Below are 22,970 nucleotides of genomic sequence, written 5' to 3' on the forward strand. Positions count from 1 at the left end.
TTTTTCATCTTTTCATTTAGCTTTTCCCAGCTTTGTATCCTATGTTCTTAAGCACTGCTATCATAGCTATTTTACTATTTTTATCTGAGAACACCTGTTTTGATCATCTGTGGTCTGTTGACTTTGCTCTATTTTTCTTTGTCTTCTCTCTTGACACGTCTTGTTTTTTACTGACTGCCATTTATTTTGTATGAAAAACTGGCTCAGGATTAGGTTATCTTTCTTCAGAAATATTTTTCTTTTCTTTTTTATATTACTTCATCTTATGTTAGGCAGATAAAGTAGTCTTATTGTTTCATTCCAATCAGGGGCTGAGCATATTGAAGATTGGCTTGGTAATGCTATATTTGTCTGCTATTTGCCCTATTCCTAGGACATAACCTTTCAGTGTTTCCAGTCGAATACTCTGGGTCATTCACTGCAGATTTTTGCTTGCATTTTCAGCCTACAGCTATATACCTGAAATAGACAATGACTTGAAAGAAAAGTAGCTATAGTATGCGAAGCTCATTTTTTGTTTTGTTTTGTTTTGTTTTCCTTCTCTGGAATTAGATCTCTCAAGTTGAGGTTGCCTGAACTGATATCTGATACTTTCAAAAAGGACTTAAAAAAATCTCATTGGATTTTCTTTTTTCTCTATGGGAGTGTTGATCAGCTGCCAGTGACCCCAGAAAAGTCAGAAATGGAAATGCAATTCAGTGTACTTTGAACAGAATGTATTTGTAGTGAGATAGACTAAGTTTGTATGAGTATTTGAAGAACAATGATGATAGAACACAGAAAACTCAAATTTTATAAGTGAGTAAAATAAAACATAACTGAGTAGCTTAAGTTGGTTCATTTTTCCAGCATAAATCTGATACTGCCTTAAACTCCTATAGTTAAAGGAGCTTTTGCTATCTCTTAAATTTGAGTAGCAAAAAATGTAACAAAATCTGAAAAGACTTATAATCTGATGTATTTACATAGTAAAGGTGATAACAGTAGCATAATTTTACAACGTAATGATCAACAGCCCTGAAACAATAATTGGCAAATGGTTCCATCAGAAAATGACGACAACATTTAAATTGAGCAATAAATTCAGAATTCTTTCTTCCCTAATTGGTTATGTCTGAATTGCAGTCACTGCATACTAAAAATAATATGGTAATGGATATGTGTTTTTCCAGTGATAATTTAGGAACCATTCATAATTACCAGTTAACATATGATATATGGTTGTGGGTAATACAGCAATTTTATTTACATGTCATTTCCAAAAATAAGCTCATAATAGTATTTTCTAGATGACTAAACTCTAGTGTTTTTGTTTTGTTTTTCTAAAAGCACATGTGTCCAAATTCTCTGCCTAGTTTTCCTGACCTTGGAGAAAAAAACTAAAGGCACAGATGTTATATGTTTAGAAGTTGCATTATAAGTGGGTAGTATATTGTTTTACAAAAATACTTTTGTGAAATTATATTTAAAATATTAGTTGGAAAATATTTGATTTTTATAAGCTTGATACTTTCGATACTTAGAAACATCTTATCACTAAGTTTTTCGTGTTTCTGTTTCACCATCTATAGACTAAAGATAATATGGTATAAATGACCTGGATATGAACTTTTGAAAAATGTATACAATTAATAGCTAATTTTATTTTAATGAGAAAGAGTTGTTTATGAGGTAAAATGAGAACCAGAAAGTAATACTATTTTAAATATTTTTAAAGGAAGTTTTAAAAATGAAGGTGTCAACAATGTAAAATGCCAGAATGAGTTAAGGTAGATGAAGACTGAAACATGAAAATAAAGCCGCTGGTATACTGTAACATAGAGACGCGAGTAAGAAAGCACATTTTGGCAGAGCGTGGAAGTAGCTAGTATTTCAGAAATAAAGACTGAAGTTGGATGATTTGCAGAAGTTGACTGTAAATAAAAGTAAAAGTAGGATTTGTGAAAGAATGGTTTTTAATATTACAGAGACTTGAGCACTTGCAAAAGCTTGAGTTAAGTAATTAGCACAAGATGGAGACTGACAATTGAAAAGAAGTGAGCTGAGCGCTGGAGCATGATAGATCCAGGCCCAGGTACAATAGCAATAGGACAAAGAATGAATCATTATGAGACACAATGGAAAAGGCTAGAAAGAGGTGGAACTATAAATGAGCTTTGACGTGGTATGCAATTCACTTTGGGCATTTATACTTAATGCCATTTTAGTGAAGTAAGAGGCCATAGTTTTTGCTGACTGTGACATTAGGCTCAGGTATGGATTTGAGGATAATACGAACAGATTCTGGAAGCAAAGATAAGGGCATGTGAGGGAGGATGCACAAAACATCACTGAGTAACAGAGAGATTGTTGCATATTAAGTGGCCATGTTCTTAATATTTATTAATAACAAATAAAATAACTTAAAACTAACTCATATATATCTCAAGATTTGTTTTATGGAAAAATATTTTTAATTGACGGTCAGAAATTATATTTTCTCATTGAATAAAACCTTTCCAAAATCTCGGTGGAAGAAAATTAGCTTGATCTTGTGTTATAAATTGAATAGACATCTCCTCCAGAAATAATTGAATTAAACGTAAGTGAAATGTAAACTTATTTTTACTACTCTTAGTCTCTAGCATGTCCAGCTTGATTTTACAATCATTTCTTCTACCCTATCTGTAATGATAGGACTATATCCCACTAATGCCTGAATTATGTAATTGACATTTAGTATGTGTTAAATTGAATTAGACAAAGTGTTAACTTTCACCTTCCTATACTTTACTCATTCTATTTTACTGAATTTCAGGTGTACGACAAATAGAATTTAGGAGAAAATCAGCTGAATCAAATAACACAGTATTTGGCAACATTCATATTTTGTCAACACAGCCTAAAACTACTTATTACCACATAACTACTGACATTTGGATGCAATAAATGTCTTTCTAAAGTAAAACTGAGTGCAAAGGGATAATTTGGCTGTTCTTATCACTAAAATGTATTGCCAAATTTTAAATAATGCTATCAGAAATTATCTGTATTTTTCATATTTGATTTGCCTGCATTCCAATATTATTTCATTCTAGCTTGTACCCCAAGTAGTGTTAAGAATAAGGGAATACTTAATAAAAATATAATTCCATGCTGAATTTTTCTGATATCTAAAGGTTGAAGTTATGACATTTCATCAATGCTTGGGTTTTGCTCAGTTTTGCAAACAGAAATGTTAGAATCAAGGACAAAATTAAATGTTTGGCTCCATTGTTTTGAGCAGTGAGTAGTTGTGAATCTCTCAATCTATTAATGAGAACTTATCCACATAATAACTTGTCCTAATTTATGCCTTCTTTAAATGACTAAAAATATCACCCAAGCAATCTGTAAATTACAAAGGGTATTTTATTAAGGAATGTTTATGTCAAGTGAAGATTAAGTAACTGTTGATGTTCAGAAAGTTTTCTTCCCTTTGTCCCTCTCTTCCTTTCTTCCTTCCATCCTAGTTTTCCTTTTTTTTTTTTTTTTTTTTTTCCGTCTCACTTACATGTGGAATCTAAAAAAGTTGTACTCACAAAAGTAGAAAGTAGAATGGTGGTTACGAGAGACTGGGGCCATAGAGAGTACTGGGGAGATGTTGGTCAAAGGATACAAAATTTCAGGTAGGAGGAATAAGCCCAGAGAGGTCTTTTTGGCAAGGCAAGTGCTGGTCAAATATTAGTAGCTTCCTAGAGAACTATGTCCTAAATAAATTCTAGGTGTTATCTGGCCTGGATTGGAAGGACTGTTAGGATCATTTTTCAGCAATTGTTATAGATAGAGAAAGTAGAGATGGAAATATATATTTGCTGTGCTTAGTAGTCAACAACATTTTCTTTCCAAGAGTTTATTTTTGAAAGATTATTTTACTTCTCTAGTGAAAAATGTGTGAATGAAGTTATCTCAGTTTTTTCTTAATAATTTCCCCCCAAATTTTAGAAGGAAAAAACAGGCACATAGGTTGATGGGTTGTGCTGTCCTAATGTTTAAATTGGATTTATATTTCAAAAATTTGATATGGATGTTTTCTTTGATGTATTGACATTCTAATGAGTTTGTGAGAGATTTTAGCTCCTTGGTTTTTATGGGAGGCTGTCTCAGCTTGACTGACTGTTGAAGCACATGATTCTGTACTTAACTGTCATTTCAGATTACTTGCCCTGTAGTTATTTGTCGGGGAGTATAAACTCAGTTATTGCTACAAATATCTTTCAAAGCCTTAATTCAGGATATCAATATATATGGAGGAGAAGCATGTACTATATGTTTTCAATTATTCTTCTAGGTCAGTAGATCTCCTTCTGAAGGATGAATCAGAATCTTTAGTAGACCTTAAAAATCTAGATCCAGTCTCTACTCTAAAATAACATACTTGGAATCAGTAAGGGATGTAATTCAGACATTGTGGTCTGATGTTTACCTTTTGTTAAGAACAACTGGCCTCAATGAACTGAAATCTGTCCCTGGATTGACATATCCTATCATATTATATCATATTTCCTCATCCCTCACGTATTATAATTCCTTTTGCTTATTTCTCTTCACCTGATGTTTTAAGCCCACACTAAGCAATTTTTAAATAAATAGTCCTCCAAAATTGTTTCTTGTTTGTTGTAAGAAAGTTTTCAAAGATATTATTAATCACTGTATCTTATACCATTTTTCTGAGAAGCATAAAAGAGAAATTGTACTTCTCTTGTACAACTATTTTTTTAATCTGCAAAAACTGTCCGTTTTATAATTGACCATGGTTTCCTTATTATTTTGGTTGCTGTAATGTTTATTATGTAATATATGACTTACCACTGTAAAATATATAGAATTTATTGTACTTTTTTTATCAATGTCAGTTCTGGCTTTGTCTTATTTTCTTAACTGGATATTGTCATTGCTTCTTTGTGTGTGTGTGTGTTTTTGTTTTTCTGCAGGATGCACTATGTTAACAATAAATATGAACGCCTGGCAAAATGTTCTTAGAACATGGCTAGGTATAAGTAAATTAATTTCAGCTTCTAACTTGGGTTAAGTCCCATTATGTAGAAATACAAAATAACATCACACATATACAGCAATCATACTGAGCCCAGAAGAACACGACTAAGAATTGGAAAACAAAAAAGGAAACAAAAAAAAATAACAGTAATATAACTATGAAAAGGTAGAGAACAACTGCATATGATAAAGTTCACATACATCTTTCACAAAAGAGGCTGTATAGTAAATTAGGAAAGGAATAAAGCTTTTGCACTAACCCTATGATGATTGTAAGGAATAAGAGCTGATAGTTACTAGCAAAGAAAGTGACCAAAACCAAAAGCAACTGACACAAAGTAAAAAATGCATGCCTGCCTGTAGCCATTTAGTGAAGGGGGAAAAAAATAATCAAAAGGAATCCAGTGCCTAACTGTGCTGTTCAGTAGTGTAAATTCATGATGCTGGTGCCTCAAAATGCTTAATGTTTAAAGTTGTGGTTTTAGAGTGGTGTTTTCAATGATACTAAAAACAAACAAACAAAAACTTGTTACAAGTTCATGATGAGTTGCCAACCGGGCAAGTTTTAACTTTGCTGCAAAGCCCTATTAAATGAGAAATCATTATCTTATAAAAAATGGATGAGTAGAAATGTGCAGGATGTTCACGTAAGGAAGTGTTTTCCAGATCAGATAAATTTCAATTACGACTCTGTTTTGTTTCCATGAATAATAACGATGAAATAAAACATATGAAGCTAATGTATTGCACTATCGCCTTGGTCAAGGGAGTGGATTCAAGGGAATTAATTCTGATATAATCTTCAGAATAATAGCTTTATAAAATTCTCATTGGTTTGTTCCCAAGTTTCATGTGGACTTCCAAATAAAGGTATATGGTTCATATAGTATGATTTCAAATATGTAGATAAAATATGAAGTGAAAAAGGAGAGTCAGATTAATTAAAGATGTTTTTAAAAAATAATGCTCATTGGGTAATACACACACACACACACACGTACATACACACACTCATACACATATGTTGAAATACGTCATACCCTGATAAAATGTGATGGAACATGGCATTGTACTTTCAGCAGCCCCATTTATACACCTTCATTTGGCCTAACTGAGCTTTCACAGAGTCATATGTGGCTGCATAGGTGTGGGAAACATTAAGAAAAATGTATCCTTTTGACTTAATCTTAAGAAATTATGAATATTAATGAAAAATATTACACATGGTATATATTGGATGGCTCCATATTTTATATTTTTGTTGATTTTTTTTCAAAATATCTAGAAGTATTAACAGTTTTTTTTCTCTGCATGTTTTTCAGAATGACAGTTCATTTGTTTTAATTAAACTAAAAAAATGTTGTATAAGTTTCTATGAGATATTGAGTAGTAGTTTACAAAAAGTATATAGTATTTATCAGGCAACATCACTAATTGTACCCATTTGTATAAGAAGGATTAATTTATTTGCTTGACAAATATTTTATTGAGTAAAAGTCAGTTTTCTTCACTAGTTTTATTTGTTATTCTTTCGGTGTTTTGTCAGTATTCGATACTAATTTTTTATGTTGGTGATAATTTTCAAAGGGTCATAAATGTTAAGCTTAATTTGAGGAGAATAGTTTAATAGGAGGAGGATAATCTAGAAATGTAACATACTCCACTGTTATCACTGGAGGGTACAGATTTTGTATCTGTAGATATAAATAACAACAACAAACCAGTTGATTTTTTAATATTAATTTCTCAACTTCTTAAGAAAACTGTTTTTAAATATCAAGAATAGTACAAAAAACTCTCATATACAGCCTTTACCCAGCTTCACTGTTAGTTGAGAGTTTTTCTATTAACATTATCATTCTTTTTATAAATACATGTATAAATGTTTTGTGAGTCCTTTGAGAGTAGCTTGGAGATATAGTGCCCCTTTACACAAGACACTTTAGTGAGCATTTTCTGTATAACCACAGTATAGTTATTAAAATGTGGAAATTTTACCTTGACAAAATACTACTTCATCGATAGCCCATTATTCAAATTTTGTCAGTTGTGTGATAATTTACAAAATTGAACAAATTTGTTCAGGTTAATTATTAGGTGTCAACAATCAATCTGATGACTACTTGGTAATAGCTTCAGATATGTCCCTTGTGGATGAAAAGCTTTACATGTGTTTTATCTTCCACATCACCAACCTAAGTGCTGTGACAGTTTTTTCTGTGGAAGAGAAGGTGCTCAGGAAGACAGTAATATGAAGTACTTCCGTTTTCACGAAGCTTGCGAGTCCATAGAATATAAAATATCTGGAAGAGGGTTTTCTTATAGACAAAGAATAGTGGCAATTCTTCAGACTCATTACATGAATTGGGGAAAGCATTATAAAAAAGATGACATTAGATCTGGGCTTCAGTGACTGGATCCAATGTGGACAGAGAGCATGGACAAGATGTCATACAAGGTGAATGCAACAGTAAGGGCAGATTCTGGGAGACTGAAAACAGTAAAGGAAAAGGCGGGGAAAGGTTTAATTATGTGGAGAATGTGTCATAAATGAAAGAGTGAAAAGGAAAAAAAGATCAGACATACCTTAGTGATACAAGACATTTAATTGAGGAACATTGACTGAAGTGCTGCATCACATAAAAATCGAACAGGCATTGGGAAATAAGCAACTGTATCTCAGAGAGTTGAGACCAGAGGGTTTTACTTAAGTAGCACCTGTGCTGAGATAGAAACTATGGATGTAAAAGCAAGCTGTGAAGAAGTGATAGTGTAGACGGAGAGGAGACAAGAGGTGCCCAGATTCAGGACAAAGGAAATGGCAGTCTAATTAGTCTGGGAGCTATAAACAAAAAGTCAGAATAGGTTGTATACAGCAAATGCAGCAGGAGTTTGGACTGAGCTGTCGCTCCTTAGAACATACTCTCCCTGGCAATTGTTAAAAGTTCTGTTACTAGGCCAGGCGCTGTGGTTTACGCCTGTAATCCCAGCACTTTGGGAGGCCGAGATGGGTGGATCACGAGGTCAGGAGATGGAGACCTTCCTGGCTAACACGGTGAAACCCCGTCTCTACTAAAAATACAAAAAAATTAGCTGGGTGTGGTGGCTGGCGCCTGTAGTCCCAGCTACTCGGGAGGTTGAGGCAGGAGAATGACGGGAACCCGGGAGGCGGAGCCTGCAGTGAGCCGAGATCGCGCCACTGCACTCCAGCCTGGGCGACAGAGCGAGACCCTGTTTCAAAAAAAAAAAAAAAAAAAAAAAAAACTTCTTTTACTGGTGGGAATCAAAACTATGGAAAGAAGTTAAAAGTGAGTAGTTTATATATTACTATATTACTATTTTGAGAGTGAGAGATAAAGAGAGTAAATAAGTCGCTTCAGAAGATAAAGAAGTTGAGGAAAGGCTTTCTGTATTATGTAGTTGTCTCTTTGTTTTAATTAATGAAGAGGTTCTGATCATGTTCATAAATACATGGGAAAGAATTTTCGTATAAAAAAGAATTTTTTCCTGTGAGGAAAAAATTTAAGAGAAAATTGATGTGTGAATGATGTTCAATGCAAAGCTGGATCTGAGTTCAGACGCACAATTTAAAAGGTCAGCTTTAGCAAGATTAACCCCACATCCTCAGAGATGGGAGGGAAATGAAAGTGAATGTTTGAAATCATAGAGAAACACATTTTGAAGGAATATGAGAGGATTGTCTAGAGTTATTGAAAGCTGAGCTGAAACCAATGGTTGGTACTGTAAGAATTCCTGTTCTAATACCCATGAAGCTGCCACGGTCTGGAATGGCCTTTCGGCATCTTTAACTGTCCGTCTCTCTTTTTACCTGAATTCTCGGGCGCCACCAAATACATGAAGTCTTCCCTTACCATTTCACAATAATGAGTTGTCTTATAATAAAGTACTGTCACTCCTTGTGTTTATAAGATTTTTGGTTTCTATACTTTTCCCCACCACTAAGCTCTTCATCTATGCACCCTTGGCAGCAAGTATAGTGATAGACATGTTGTGAGTGCTCAGAAATACAGAATAAAAAGCAGCTCACATCTAGTGTTTGGTTATTCTGTGTTGGGACTAGCATACTAGAGCTTCATGGATCAATTGTATGCTTCATAATTACTACTATTTTACAGATTTGGGAGATTGAGTCTCTGTAGAGCTAACCGTATGTTACACTGCCAATAAATGATGAAATCATATTAGAACCAGACAGTCTGACCCCAGAATACTTGCTCTTCACTGTTTTCTGTGTTGACTCTCCCAGAAACCATTGCCACTCACAAAAAAACTTAATAAACTATTAATCGCTTACCCCTAAATTATGACCATATCAGGTATTTAGATATTCCCTAACGAGGATTGGTTACCTTCTTAATACTCAGTGTTAGAAATTCGTTGGTAAAGAAGATTGACTTTAAGGTGCTTAATATTGAGCACTCTACATTTTTATCATTTTCTGAAGAAATCTGGAAATAATAAGTGTTTTTGTGAAATTTTTCTCAAGCTTTGGCCATGTGGAAAGGAAGTAGTTCCATGTTAATCTATGTGAGACAATGTTAGACTCTTTTGTTAGATATTATGGGAGCTTTTTTAAAATAATATTTCAAATGTTATAATTAGGATTAACAGGCTTTTGAAGACCCTGTAAAGTAAAAAGATATTCTATGGCACTTTTTAGTTTGTGCTTTAATATCTCAATAATCCTTCTGGATAAGCTGATGACCTGCCTTCTCTCTGTATTTCTAAAGAATGGTAGCATAAATGTTTTCAATAACAGAGGTTCTCAAACCTGAGAGTACATCAGAATCACTCAGAGAGATTGTCCAAATGCAGATGGCTGAACTCTATCCCCAAAACTGAGGATTGGGTCCAGGGTGTCATCCAAGAACTTGCCTTTCTAACAAATTCTCAGGTGATGCTGCTGCTATTGGACTAGGGTCCATACTTGGAGAACCAATATTTCAAACTATCGCTATCATAGTTTTACTTTCAAAAAGTAGAGATAACTTTAGTGGATTACTGGTCTTACCATCAACTCATTTTTCTTTGAGAATGAGTTTAGATCAACTCCTCCAACATAATAGTCATTGTTTCTGTTAAATGTGTCTTAACATTAGACTGGCTTATGTCCAACAAGTCTCTAAGAAATGCAAACAATTGAATGCAAAATATTTTCTTGAGGTGCTCACAGTTTTTGCACTGAAAAAATTGTATTTTTACTGTGTATAGGTACAATATAAGCTTTCTATAATGTCTCCCTCCACATATATTCTTCTATCTACCTCACTACAGCATCTAGGTCCTAGTTTGTCTTTTCTCCTTTCTAAGATTATGTGACTCTTATTTCTTATCAGTTAACTATTAATAAATATTTTTCATGTATCTGTAACATTTAATATCTGCAAAACCCCCTCCCAAACAACAACCAACAACCTTCCTAGGTCATTTTCATAGAACATAAACTTGTATTCACTCTTGTTTAATACTTACCCAGACAATGTCTTTGGAGTTTTCCTTAAATTGAGCCTGAACAACTATACGGTGATAACATACTCATTTGGTTCCTGTATAAAGTTACAGTAGTTAGCTCACCTTGAGGTATAGATTGACAACTAGGATTGTGAATTTCATTGTTATGATTACTCTAAAGAAGTGAGTAAAAATGCTGCTTGTTGCATGTCTCCTTTATGCAGGTGCAGAAAATAAATTCAATTGAGATCTCTAAAACAGGAATAGTAATTTTTGTTTGTTGTTTATTTGAGGAATTAGAGTATTTTTAAGTCCCAGATACTGTGAATTGTGAAATTAGTATTTCCCTCTTTGCCTTTCTTACTGCAAAGAGTAAAGCCAATTTGTGGCTCAACTAACAATTGTACAGAATGGAAAAGTATGTCTATACCACCATCATTTTGACCTATCTTATTTGCTTATTTGATAGAATTTTCTCATTAAAAAGAGAAAAAAAATCCACACACACTATAGTATGTATTTTAAAAATATACTTTAAACACATCTAAAGAAAGGTAGGGTATACTTCTTCAAAAAGGAAGTATTTCTATTTATAATACATATAACATATTAAATTTATTTAATTTTGAGTCTCTTCATGCCTCTGCAGTCCTGCCATCTTTTAATTAACCAACACATTCAGATCTTTGTTTTGTGGTTTATTATCAGAAACTCTATACCTGCAGGGCATTAAAGATTAAATAGAGCTTACCACATTGGAGAAGATAGTTTTATAAAGGGATTAAATTAACGTCTTTAACTCTCTAATACTCTTGTACTTATATGACATTCCATCTTTGAGCAACATACTGTGGTGTGTGTGTGTGTATGTGTGTATGTGTGTGTCTGTGTGTGTGTGTGTTGTAACCATAAGTATTTCTTTGACATTTGAAATTTTGTAGCAACGAATTTCCTAGACTGATCCTATTTTCATCTATTTTAAAAATGCACATGATTAAATTTAATGTTGTGAAGGAAAAATTACATTGGACGCTTGTTAAAAATAACAAGGGATATTTAAAACCATTACAGTGGGGAGAGATATTTAACTCAACTCAGGTGAAATAAAAGCAGGAGGATTTTTAAATCCTGGGTGAACTAATAGAAAGTACTGGAATAGGCTGGGTGTGGTGGTTCACACCTGTAATCCCAGCACTTTGGGAGCCCAAGGCAGGTGGATCACTTGAGGTCAGGAGTTTGAGATTAGCCTGGCCAACATGGTGAAACCCAGTCTCTACCAAAAAAATACAAAAATTAGCTAGGCTTGGTGGCATACGCCTGTAGTCTCAGCTACTCAGGACTCTGAGGCAGGAGAATCACTTGAACCCAGGAGGCAGAGGTTGCAGTGAGCCGAGATCACACCACTGCACTCCAGCGTGGGTGACAGAACGAGACTATGTAAAAACAAACAAAACAAAACAAAACAAAAAGTACTGAAAGACTTTATGGGAGAGGTTGGTCAATGTGATTAAGACATCTGTCTTTGCTATTTGTCTCTTTTCACATTTCAAAGTTAAGCTCTTACCCTCCTCAGAGAATGGGAGATAGCGACGATGTCTCAGAGACTTCAAAGATGATGATTGTATTTCAAAGGGGTGGCTCCCAGATACTTGAGAAAAAACATTTTTGAGTTTCAGATTATTTACAACTCGATGGAGCAGAGGAAGAATTTACAATTTCTCTAAATTTTCAAGTTTTCTAGCATAAATGCTCTGTGAAAATGAGGACCAGGGGCCTATAGTAAAAAATAAATCTATGTAACAGAAGAGAAGGATGATTACTGGAGCCTGGGAAGGAGAGTGGTGGTGGCGGGGGTTGGGAGGAGGAAGATGAGCATGGTTAATGGGTATAAAAAAATAGTTAGAAAGAATGAGTATGACCTTGTATTTGATAGCACAACAGGAGGACTACAGTCAATTATAATTATTTAATTGTACCTTTAAAAATAACAAAGTGTAATTGAATTGTAACACAAAGGATAAGTACTTGAAGAGATGGATAACCCCACCCCACCCCTCCCAAAAAAAAGAAAAAGAAATAAATCTGTCTAAAGTTTAGTTAAAATAAGGGGAATGTTTAGATGGACCAGGTCAATAGTATTCACTTTTCATCTTCTTATCAGATAAGGTAATTAAGATAATTTATATAAATTCTTAGTAATTAAAGATATTTCTCATTTAGTCATTCAATATATCTAAGTTATTTTATTTGCTTTGTAGTGTTAAAATGAAAACATATATTAAAATGATTTTAACACATTTTTCTTTTAAATTGAAATATGCACAAATATGATTGCAATATTCTACAGCTCAAGAAACAAAACAAACAAACAACTATCTCATGTTCTAACATGGGCAGCAAAAGGAAAGAGAGAACATCAAGGAAAAACTCCATGGCTTCCAATTATGGCAAAATAATTTAGAAAAATCCTACCTTTCTCAACAAGCCTGACTTTACAACTGCTGTTCAAATGATAGAACTGGGAGAATGTCGTGACAATTGTGATGTGAATGAGAACAGTTCACTAATTTATTTTCTAATGTTAGAACTGTTCAAGTGATAAAACTGAAATGAACTGTTCGAATGACAGAACTCAAATGAACAAGGGAGACTCTCCTGACAATTGTGATGTGAATTAGAACATTCCATTAATTTGTTTTCTTAAATGTTATATCCTACCAGTTATAGATGCCAGTATAAAAGAGGTGTTCAAGAAAGAAGAGCCAATAATGTAAAGTGACAAGAAGTGGAAAGTGTGAATAATACAAACATGAATGGGAGCTAGAAAATATTGGATTAATTGATTAGGAGATCATTGCTAATCTTTGAGCCCTCACTGCCAGAGTAGCGCCAGTGAAACCCAGCACATAAGATATCCTAGTGAGTGAGTGCAACTGGTATGTCACCATTTTATCAAGCAATATGCCACAAATGGTTTGAGGGATTATTGGGGTTAAGAGAAGGGTTTTAAGTTTAGGTGTGACCTAAACAAGTTTCCAGTCTGAGGGAATAAAGTATGGAAAAGGAAATATTGATATTTCAAAAGAAGTGGCCAACTGAATGTAGGGCCTCAGGGTCCCATGAGAGAGGCTGGCAGAGGGGCAGAATCACTTTAGAAAGGGAAAGAGCACTGCTTATGAGACAGAAAATAAAAAAGCTCAATAAAGGTAATGAAATATTTTAGATTAAATTAGTCTCATTATCTCATCTAATTTTCACTACTACATGATCAGTTTCATAAATATTAAGGATGTACTATTTTCAAAAGGATTTCAAATGAATTATATTTTGTACCAATCTTTCTCAGCTGCCATTCATCTGATGGCTGCTTCTAGTCCTAGGTCTTTAGCAACTAATAAAAAATATAATATACCTGAACACATTCTCATTTCTCATAGTGAAAAAGTATTATTAAATTTCATAGAAAAGGTGAGCTCAAAATACCCACTAATTTTTAACATTATAGGACCAGCAAAGTGATAATCTTCTATTCAAGTAACTGGTGCTAAGGTATCATGCTAATTCAAATACCATATACATGGTAGCCACATGTAAAAGATTTTTATTTATGACACTAGTATAGACATTTTGGTAATTTATCAGCAATATATATATTTTTTCCTACTTAAAATAGGGCTAAAATGGCAAAATAGGGCTAGGAATGGCAAAATAATAATGATAATAATGTTATTATTATTTTAGTTCACTTTTTCCCCCTTCTTAAGATTTTACCCCAAAAAGCATAATTTGTGCCTGCCTAAAATGTCCTTTCTTTCTTTAATTCTTACCCAAAATGCTTACCTGCTGATGTTCTTTTGAGAAAGGACATTCAAAAGACACTTTCAATTCAACCATACTATGCTTAAACAATTTAAATGATTAACTGTACTAATTAGCTTTGAGTAAATTCACAAAATAAATAAAGCCTTGATACTTTATAATTAAATAGAACCCCAACTTCATTTCATCATCTGATTCTACATTTTGATGATCGGGGTGCTATGTTAAACCACTTTTAGGAAAGGGTGTAATGTATTTTTGTTCTTGCATTATTAATGAACTTCCATTCAGACTAGATTGGCAATTGGAGTTGTTAGATACAGAAAAGTGAATATAAGAATACTTAATAGCTTATCAGAGAAAAAAAATTTAAAAGACCTTCCTGCTCATATCCATTTTCTAGAGGCTTTAATACTTTTAAGACTAACACTGCATATACTTTTAATAATAACATAAGATATAAATAAATTAACTCAAATTATTATTTCTTCAAACAAATGAGAAAGATTAAGTCTTGTTGACACCAGTGCTTGGAGTTGTACAAAAGCTGATGCATTTATCTTCTTTTTAATGCTGTTTGCATATTGCAAAATGTACATTTCAGAGACAGGAACAAATTGATAAGTTAATTTTGTTTTCTAAATTGTTGGTTGGAAAGAAAGAGGCATGCGGCCCTTAGTGTAGGTGAGTTTATTAGATGACTCTGAAATATATTTTTGTAACTTCAATGTACCATTACTTATTAACTTAAAAAATTAAGATCATTGCCAAGCCCTTTAGCTTTTTAAATAATAAATATTATTTTCACTAGAGAGTCACACCTTGTTGAGTATTTCGTGATGTTCATAAGGGAAATGCCTACAATATTAAGAATGGAATCTAATTTTAGTGTCTTTTCACTGACTCTCTTTGACTGATAGATTTTCTTAGGTCATTGTTTCCCAAACTTCATTTTCTGGGATGCTAGTCGTCAAAGAGATGTTCCATAAATAAAGGGTCCCTTGGTAGATGCAATCGCCTCTCTAGTAATGTGACAATGTGCATGTTAGCATGTTCAAAGTGCTGAAAAGTTTGGGAAAAATGCAAACTTTTATTCATATAGTCAATCTCCAAACTTTGTTACACTTTGGTTTTTTGTTTGTTTGTTTGTTTGTTTGTGTGAAATGGAGTTTTGCTCTTGTCACCCAGGCTGGAGTACAGTGGTGTGATCGCGGCTCACTGCAACCTCCAGCTCCTGGGTTCAAGAGATTCTCCTGCCTTAGCCTCCCAAGTAGCTGGGATTACAGGTGCCCATCACCATGCCGGGCTAATTTTTTGTATTTTTTAGTAGAGACGGGGTTTCACTGTGTTGGACAGACTGGTCTTGAACTCCTGACCTCAGGCGCTCTGCCTACCTCGGCCTCCCAAATTGCAGGCATGAGCCACCACACCTGGCCTACACTTTGTTTTAATGTAACCTCTATTAACCTTTTTCTGAAACAGATTTTGGCAAATACTATTTCAGACAATATAAATCTGCTTAGATGTCAGTTTTTTTCCTTCTTCCATCTTTCCTCAGATTATCAACTGATTATCAGTTGAGTAATTATCCATATTTGCTCAGAAATGATTATTATCTGAAGCATATAAACAAGCCCTTTTGGATGAAATCCTCCTTTATAAAGAGAGTTGTTTGATAGTTGATGTCCCATACACATAGCTAACTAGTCAGTGGATGTGCTAGAATGAGGTTTCTTGTGTTGTGTACAGAATTCTCTTCCTCACATATATTCCCATGTTGATGCTGTTTGTTCATCAAGTGTTATTCTGTTCCCACAACAAAATCACTGAATCCTTGAGGACATCAGATCTGTTCTTTTTCCTATTCTATTTCCCCAGATGCATCTCAGAACACACGACTGCAACACAAAATCAAAATTAACAGGAACTTATCATACTGTTGGCATCTATAAAGTTAATGCTTTGAAATGTCGATTATAATTAAATTCAATAAAGTGTATTGAGTACCAACTGTAACAAAGCACCATATTCAGGATTTGGGGGCAATGAAGAAGAGTAAGGTGTACCCACTCCAACCCCAGGTGTTCACAGTCCTATTGAGGAGAAAGATAGATTGCTAGGTATAGTAGGACAGATTATACATACTATCATTGACTATCTTTTAAGTTGCTTTGCTGATGTAACCTATTTCCAACTGCTTATTTAATTGGCATTTGGTGGGTCAGGAAAATACTTCATCTTTCACACATAGATATTTTTATTTTCTTCAACAAAGAATAAATAAATAGGAAATTGATTTTTATTTATCTGATTACACTATTAATGGTTTCTATATCCAGATCTCAACAAGGTTTTGTCAGTTCTTCAGGTTGTCCAGAATCCTACAACCTGATTATAAAACATAATCAATTAAGACACTCTGTTCAGCAATTTATCAACCTGAAATGGTGATCAATGGTCACTCTGTATCTTATTCTTCTGAAATAGATACTTAACAGAAACTTAAAAGCTGACACCTCATATTTATTATCTCCAAAGTGACGTTTTTCACATTAAAGTATAAGACTGTTGTCTTTTTTTGTTCTGTCAATAAATTTTAGTTTATTATTGAATTACTATGTATTGCATACTTCATGGAACATTTGACCAACAAAACAGCGTATGTTATAATTTTAAATCTATAACTACAGTCAAGATACAATCTCTCAGCCTCCTCTTTGTGGAAGCCACAAGCCTAGACTTCTCTGAAGGCAGTGTTCCCTCTTTCAAGCATAAGTTCAAGATGTAATCTAGTTTTACATAACTGAAGTCTTCCATTGAACCATTGGCATTCACATTCACAGGCATGGACTCTTATTTCTAGGGAAGGTCAGCAACAAACCCTACCCAAATTTTTGCAGTGAGTGGCCTCCGTTTCAGTACATGGGTTTCACTCCATTTACAGAGCACATCTGTATAGCCTGAAGAAGAAGGATTTCAGTAAGTGCAATTAGAATGTCCTTGCAAGTAAACTGCTAAAAAATGAATGTAGAGCCAAGCCTGCATTCAATTCACAATATTAAAAAAAGGGAAGCTATAGTTACATTGCAGTGTTTCCAAACTGATTATCCAGAACAGAGGTTCAACTTGATGCCAATCTTTTACATGCACTGCCAGACTAAACAAGTACCTTTTAAGGTTCATCCATCACGATTTATGATACATTAAGCCAAATCTAATGTTCTCTCAGGCTGGTGTTAGGGGATTTTCAATATTCAGACTGAGAAATTGCATCTGGGGAAAGGGATTTCTCTGATCCTTTTTCCATAGAATTTCTTTAGTTCTATAGAGTCTCTTTAAGTCTATTGGACCTCTGTTATACTCCAGTACTAATCACAGATTGATTTTAAAAGTTTGAAATCTTAACTGGTAGCAGGAAATGGCTTTAAATTAACATTACGTGAACTACTATAAATTGTTCACTGAAAAAGAGAGTGTTTAATTATAAACGAAGGAACCTGCTGCCCAGTTGATTAACTATATTAAACACTCTATATTTTCAAAACTCAGGCACAATTGTTAATAAGCTATTTCTCACAATGTGTCTCTAAGGGAGCCTAACTCTATCACCTTCTATTTTTATAAATGATGTGCTTGATCCATAAAAATGAGATTGCCCATCTTGGACTACATAGACATGAAAAACTGGAATTAGGTTGCAAGTTCTCAATGTACCCAGACCTAGTTTACAAAGCTATGCTCTTAGTTTTCTGAGCTTAATAGGAAAACAAAATTTCTCTGTCCTCTGTTACTATATATAAGTACACACACACATCTTTTATCTGAACATTTCTTTTTTGTATGCAAAATCAGTTACGTTATTTTGTTAGAGGGACAACATAAACAGAGAAATGACTCTCTATTAAATAATCTATGTTAGTTATTCTGATATTTCTTAACTTGAACTCACTTAGCAGACTTGTTTCTCTTTTTCACTTTAGATTCTGTGTCATTTGGAAGACTAGTACAATTGACTTAGGCCAAATCATAGAATTATCTGATACTAAGATTAACCAATGTTTTTTGCTGCGAGTTCATTCTTAAAAGCATGCTTGATTATATTGCTTTTTATTAATTTGTATAATTGCATATTATATATGATCTTAGGTATTAATTGATTATGGGTTTATAATCTCTAATATTTTTACTTTGGGTTTTAAAGTTGTTATATTCTATAACACATAATACAGATATTGATTTCATATTTTTAATCAGTGTTTTTTGAGTTGTTTAGTACATTAAATCTAATTTGATAAGTTTGCAGTTCTCTCAATGTCACTTTAATATGTCACTATGCAGAGCACAGAACTAGAAAACAATAGCTGCATGGTAAATAAATGACAACCACTTAAACATCTCCGCGTTGTGTGTGTTTACATATGCAACCAACATGTATCTTTGTAGTGAAAACTATTCTAAAAGGTATCCCATATGAACCCTGATATTAATCATATGGTTATTAATAAATTAATATATGCAATAGTAAAACTTTCAAAATTATGACTAAAATTTCTCTTTAAAAATAGGATAAAGAAAATTCTTAGCAAATGAAAGGAAACTCTCCTTTAAGTGTTACGGTGTTAATAAAAGTAAATGCTCCTGACATATTAAATTTTACATCTGTTTTTAAAAGAAAATATGTTTTTACTCATATAATTTGCTTTGTACTATAAAACTTCCATTACATTGGCATTGTATGAGCACGATTATTATATACCAAATATAGCAGCCAGATATGGACGTTTTCATCACATTTCCCTTCCCTAATACAATGCAAAGTCATACTTCAGTGCCTGTGAAAATATAAATATATGATTCTAGGTAACAGAATACCAAAATGTATCCTAATTTCACCCTAGAGCAACTTACTGATAAAGATATGGTTCGGGGTAAATAAGATTCATAAGTTGCATTTTATTATGAAAAAATGTAACAAATGACAGTATGAGAATGTGATTTAAGTATTTGTCTTCTCATGTTTTCATTAAGATTAAAGCTTAGTGCATTTTCTAAACAATAATTTAGAGACACTGTCCTCTGAGATTGAAACTTCTTCAGGCATATAAAACATTTCATCGCTATATATGTCTGTGGTTTCTCTAGACATAAGTATCATAAGTGTTGTGTGAATAAGTTGGCCTCTCATCTATGAATCTGCAAGCTGCAGTACATGAGGGCCATGGTTATGTCTATTTCGTTCATATCCTGTAGTCAGAACCCAGCCTAGTGGCTAGTCTTGAGGAGGAGCCCGTCAAATAAATGAAAAAGAAAGATACAAACATTGTTTTTGATATCTAATTATATCTTATTAAGATGTCAACAAAAAAGCACATGAAAATATTTGAGGCTAAAGAGTTTTAAAACCTAGAAAAGTTTTTCACATTTAAAAGTATATTCATCTCTAGTTCATTCTGCATGATTTTATAGATTTTCATAGTTCTCACTGGTTTTTATTGGACTAACTGACAAAAATGTGGTTAAACTAAAGAGGGGCTATCCAGAATGCTGTTAGCAGCCTTCTAGTGTCTGCAGGTCCACTAAATTCATGGCATTTTTGACAATATCATTACATATTTGGGCTTCATGGTAAAAGTGAATGACCAATATTTTATCCTGATAATTGTGTTTCACTGTTTATGCTACATTTTGTCATGTGGGGACAGTCATGTTAAAGGAGAGGGAAATGGGGAAGATGATGAAAAAAAAGAAAAATGTGTGCATAAGAGAATCACTATCACAATAGAGAGAAAATGCTTTTCCATATTGAGTACTGTAGTATCATTCAACGTTCAGATCCTTACTAGAAAGCCTATAGATGCTCCCTTGGCAGCCTTCTGGTAGTCATTACTACTGATCTCTTGTGAAAACAGCACTGCATTTAGACCTAGAAAACACTTCTGTTAGCATACAAACCTGTTTTCTAAGCTATCTGTGGAGAGGTTCTTTTGGTCATCTGCATTAGAGAGCCAACAAACAGTTTTAACTGGAAATGGACTCAAATGTTACCAAACTAGTGTTGGTCAACATGTAGATACAACTTAGGAGAATGTTCATATGTCCTTTGTGTAATTTTTGAGTTGTTTGGAAAATTATACGATAATTAAGTAATGACATAGGGAAATAATTAGATTAAATGAGACCCATATTCTTACTTTTAATTTTAATACCCTATGACTACATAGAATCTGTTATTTGTTCAAAATTAAATGTCAATATTTAAGTATAATTGCACATAGACCTAAGGCATTACTTTTAATATCACTGGAAAATATTACCAAATTTATAAAAATAAGTGTTCACAGTCTTTAATTGACTTAGATTTTTTAAGATTATTTCTGGATTACCTAAATGAGGTTTACTGATATGCACACTACTTGGCTATAACCAAGTTTGGTTTTACTTTATTTCAACTCAGAGATGATTATCTAGAGTGAATGAATCCTTAAAATTATGAAAGTAACACTAACCCCTTATGGAATTTTTATGTTGTAGCATTAAAAAAAGGACGATTTTGGATCACACCAGATCCTTATCACAAAGATGACAACATCCAGATTGGCCGTGAGGTGAAAATATCTTGCCAAGTAGAAGCTGTTCCTTCTGAGGAGCTAACATTTAGTTGGTTTAAAAATGGTCGTCCATTAAGAAGTTCTGAGCGGATGGTCATTACACAGACTGATCCTGATGTCTCTCCAGGAACAACAAACTTGGACATCATTGATTTAAAATTCACGGATTTTGGAACGTACACATGTGTAGCATCTCTGAAGGGAGGAGGAATATCTGATATCAGTATCGATGTTAATATATCCAGCAGCACAGGTAAGAGGCATATATTTATGATGTAAAAGATGTTCACATTTAGAATAATTGAAGTTTAGCAGATCAAGTAGTTTTTAGTTAAAAATATTTTTTCCCTTTTACATTTCCTAAAAACAAAATTATAATGTTCTGAATGCTCAATGAATATTAGGTTCTGAAATACCGTTTTCATCTGTTTTGATTTGGATTTACATGAGATTTTACAGAAATTATCCAAATAAAATTAATAGCATTGACTAAGATAGATATAGGCTTCTAATAATACTAGTATTTCATCAAAATACTCTGCAGAATCTAAAATTATATTAATAAAGTTAAACAGCAAATGTCTAGAGTTAAGACAATTTTCAGACATTTTAAAGAAAGCATAAATGCATAGTGCTAAGAAGAAAATACTGAGATAATTTAAGACTGTTCAGATGCAAAATATGTAAGAAATGTACCGTACACTAACAAAAATTGATATGTTAAAGTTGTAGTCAGATGTGATTTTTTTTTTTGCAGAATCATATGGTGAAATCTGTTCATAATGAAAATAGTTAAGTACGAAAATATATTGGAGTGAAATTCTTTCTTTTAAAGTTAAAAACGAAAACATGTTATTAGTTTTTTTCTTGATTAAATGTACATCTGTTGACAAGGAAAATTACAGGGATTTGTTGGAGTAGGGTTCATTCAGATGCTTTAAAGCCCTGTGATTCTGTGAGGCACAATCAGCACACATCCAGAGTTCCAAAGTAGCTGTATTTGTTTTGCCAACTTGTTACCAAATTGAATTTTAATGGAAGATTTTTACATCATTCAAGATAAATAATATGTGTTGAAAACATAGAGACAAATGTAGTAGACACATGATCAGGCAGCATTTTGTATCTTGTACATTGAGGTATTCACCTATAATTTTGTGCCTTCTCATGGTTCCAAATTGCAGTGAACACTGGATTGATTTTACTTCTTAAGAATAGAAGCTTATGATTCAGGCTGACAAAAGTGTGGTAACTTTGTACAATTGTGCTTTGTTCCTAAAAGATATTTAATTTTTTTCATCTATAACTAAAACAAAAGGAAATTAGAGTGATGAAAATTACTTGTGTTTGGACATTATTTCTTTTCTAGCTTAAAAAAAAGCTAGAGACAAAAAAAAACCTTTTTTTTTTTTTTTTTAATCTAACTGACATTTAAACATTGGTGCTAGCACTAAGAGAGGGATTCTTTTAGGATCTCTGAGGGAAAACTGTTGATACACACAGTCAGTTATTACTTGTTTATGTATTCATTCAATCAACAAATATCCATTGATTCTTCACCTCAGTGTGCTAGGTGACACTGTAAACTGTACTATATGACATTCCAATATGATATTTCCTGTAAGAGAGTAAGAACAATTTTGTAGATCCAGGATAATTTGTCCTCATTTTCTGAGGGATAGTTTCCAGAAATGTTCTAGACTTAATCAAAACCATTGCTTTGTTTGGTTGGGTTTTGCTGTTTCTTTGTTTTTTTTTCTTGTTTCCTTTGCAGAACCAGTGACACAAAGCTCAGATCCAAAGAATCAATGCTTTTATCTAAAAGAACTCCTTTGATGGGAGCACAGTTTATATACCATTAAACTTAGACAAAAGATGGAGCACAGAATGGAGAGAAGAAAGCAGCATTATATATAGGGCTCACAAAACGAGCCCTAACATTTATTTTTAAATATACTAGTTATATGGCCTGTTTGAAACTATGTGTTATATGGGACAAAATAGTAAAGATGACCAACATTGATTTGTGAAATGTCCAACAATCCTTTAAAGAAA

General features: G+C 33.3%; 1 protein-coding gene across 2 annotated transcripts in view; it reads left to right on the top strand.

The window, feature by feature from the left end:
- The window catches only part of MDGA2 (MAM domain containing glycosylphosphatidylinositol anchor 2), an 830,171-nt gene that overhangs the window by 584,569 nt on the left and 222,632 nt on the right, over nt 1-22,970 (top strand). For both annotated transcript variants that reach the window (XR_007727541.1, XM_050798601.1), the window contains exon 7: nt 20,839-21,168. Coding sequence is in view for 1 of the 2 variants with exons in the window: in XM_050798601.1 (XP_050654558.1) it covers nt 20,839-21,168 (330 nt within the window). In the remaining variant the exon portion in view is untranslated. The remainder of the gene's footprint in view (nt 1-20,838; nt 21,169-22,970) is intronic.

This window comes from Macaca thibetana, chromosome 7, assembly GCF_024542745.1.
Source record: "Macaca thibetana thibetana isolate TM-01 chromosome 7, ASM2454274v1, whole genome shotgun sequence".
Classification (NCBI taxonomy): Eukaryota; Metazoa; Chordata; class Mammalia; order Primates; family Cercopithecidae; genus Macaca; species Macaca thibetana.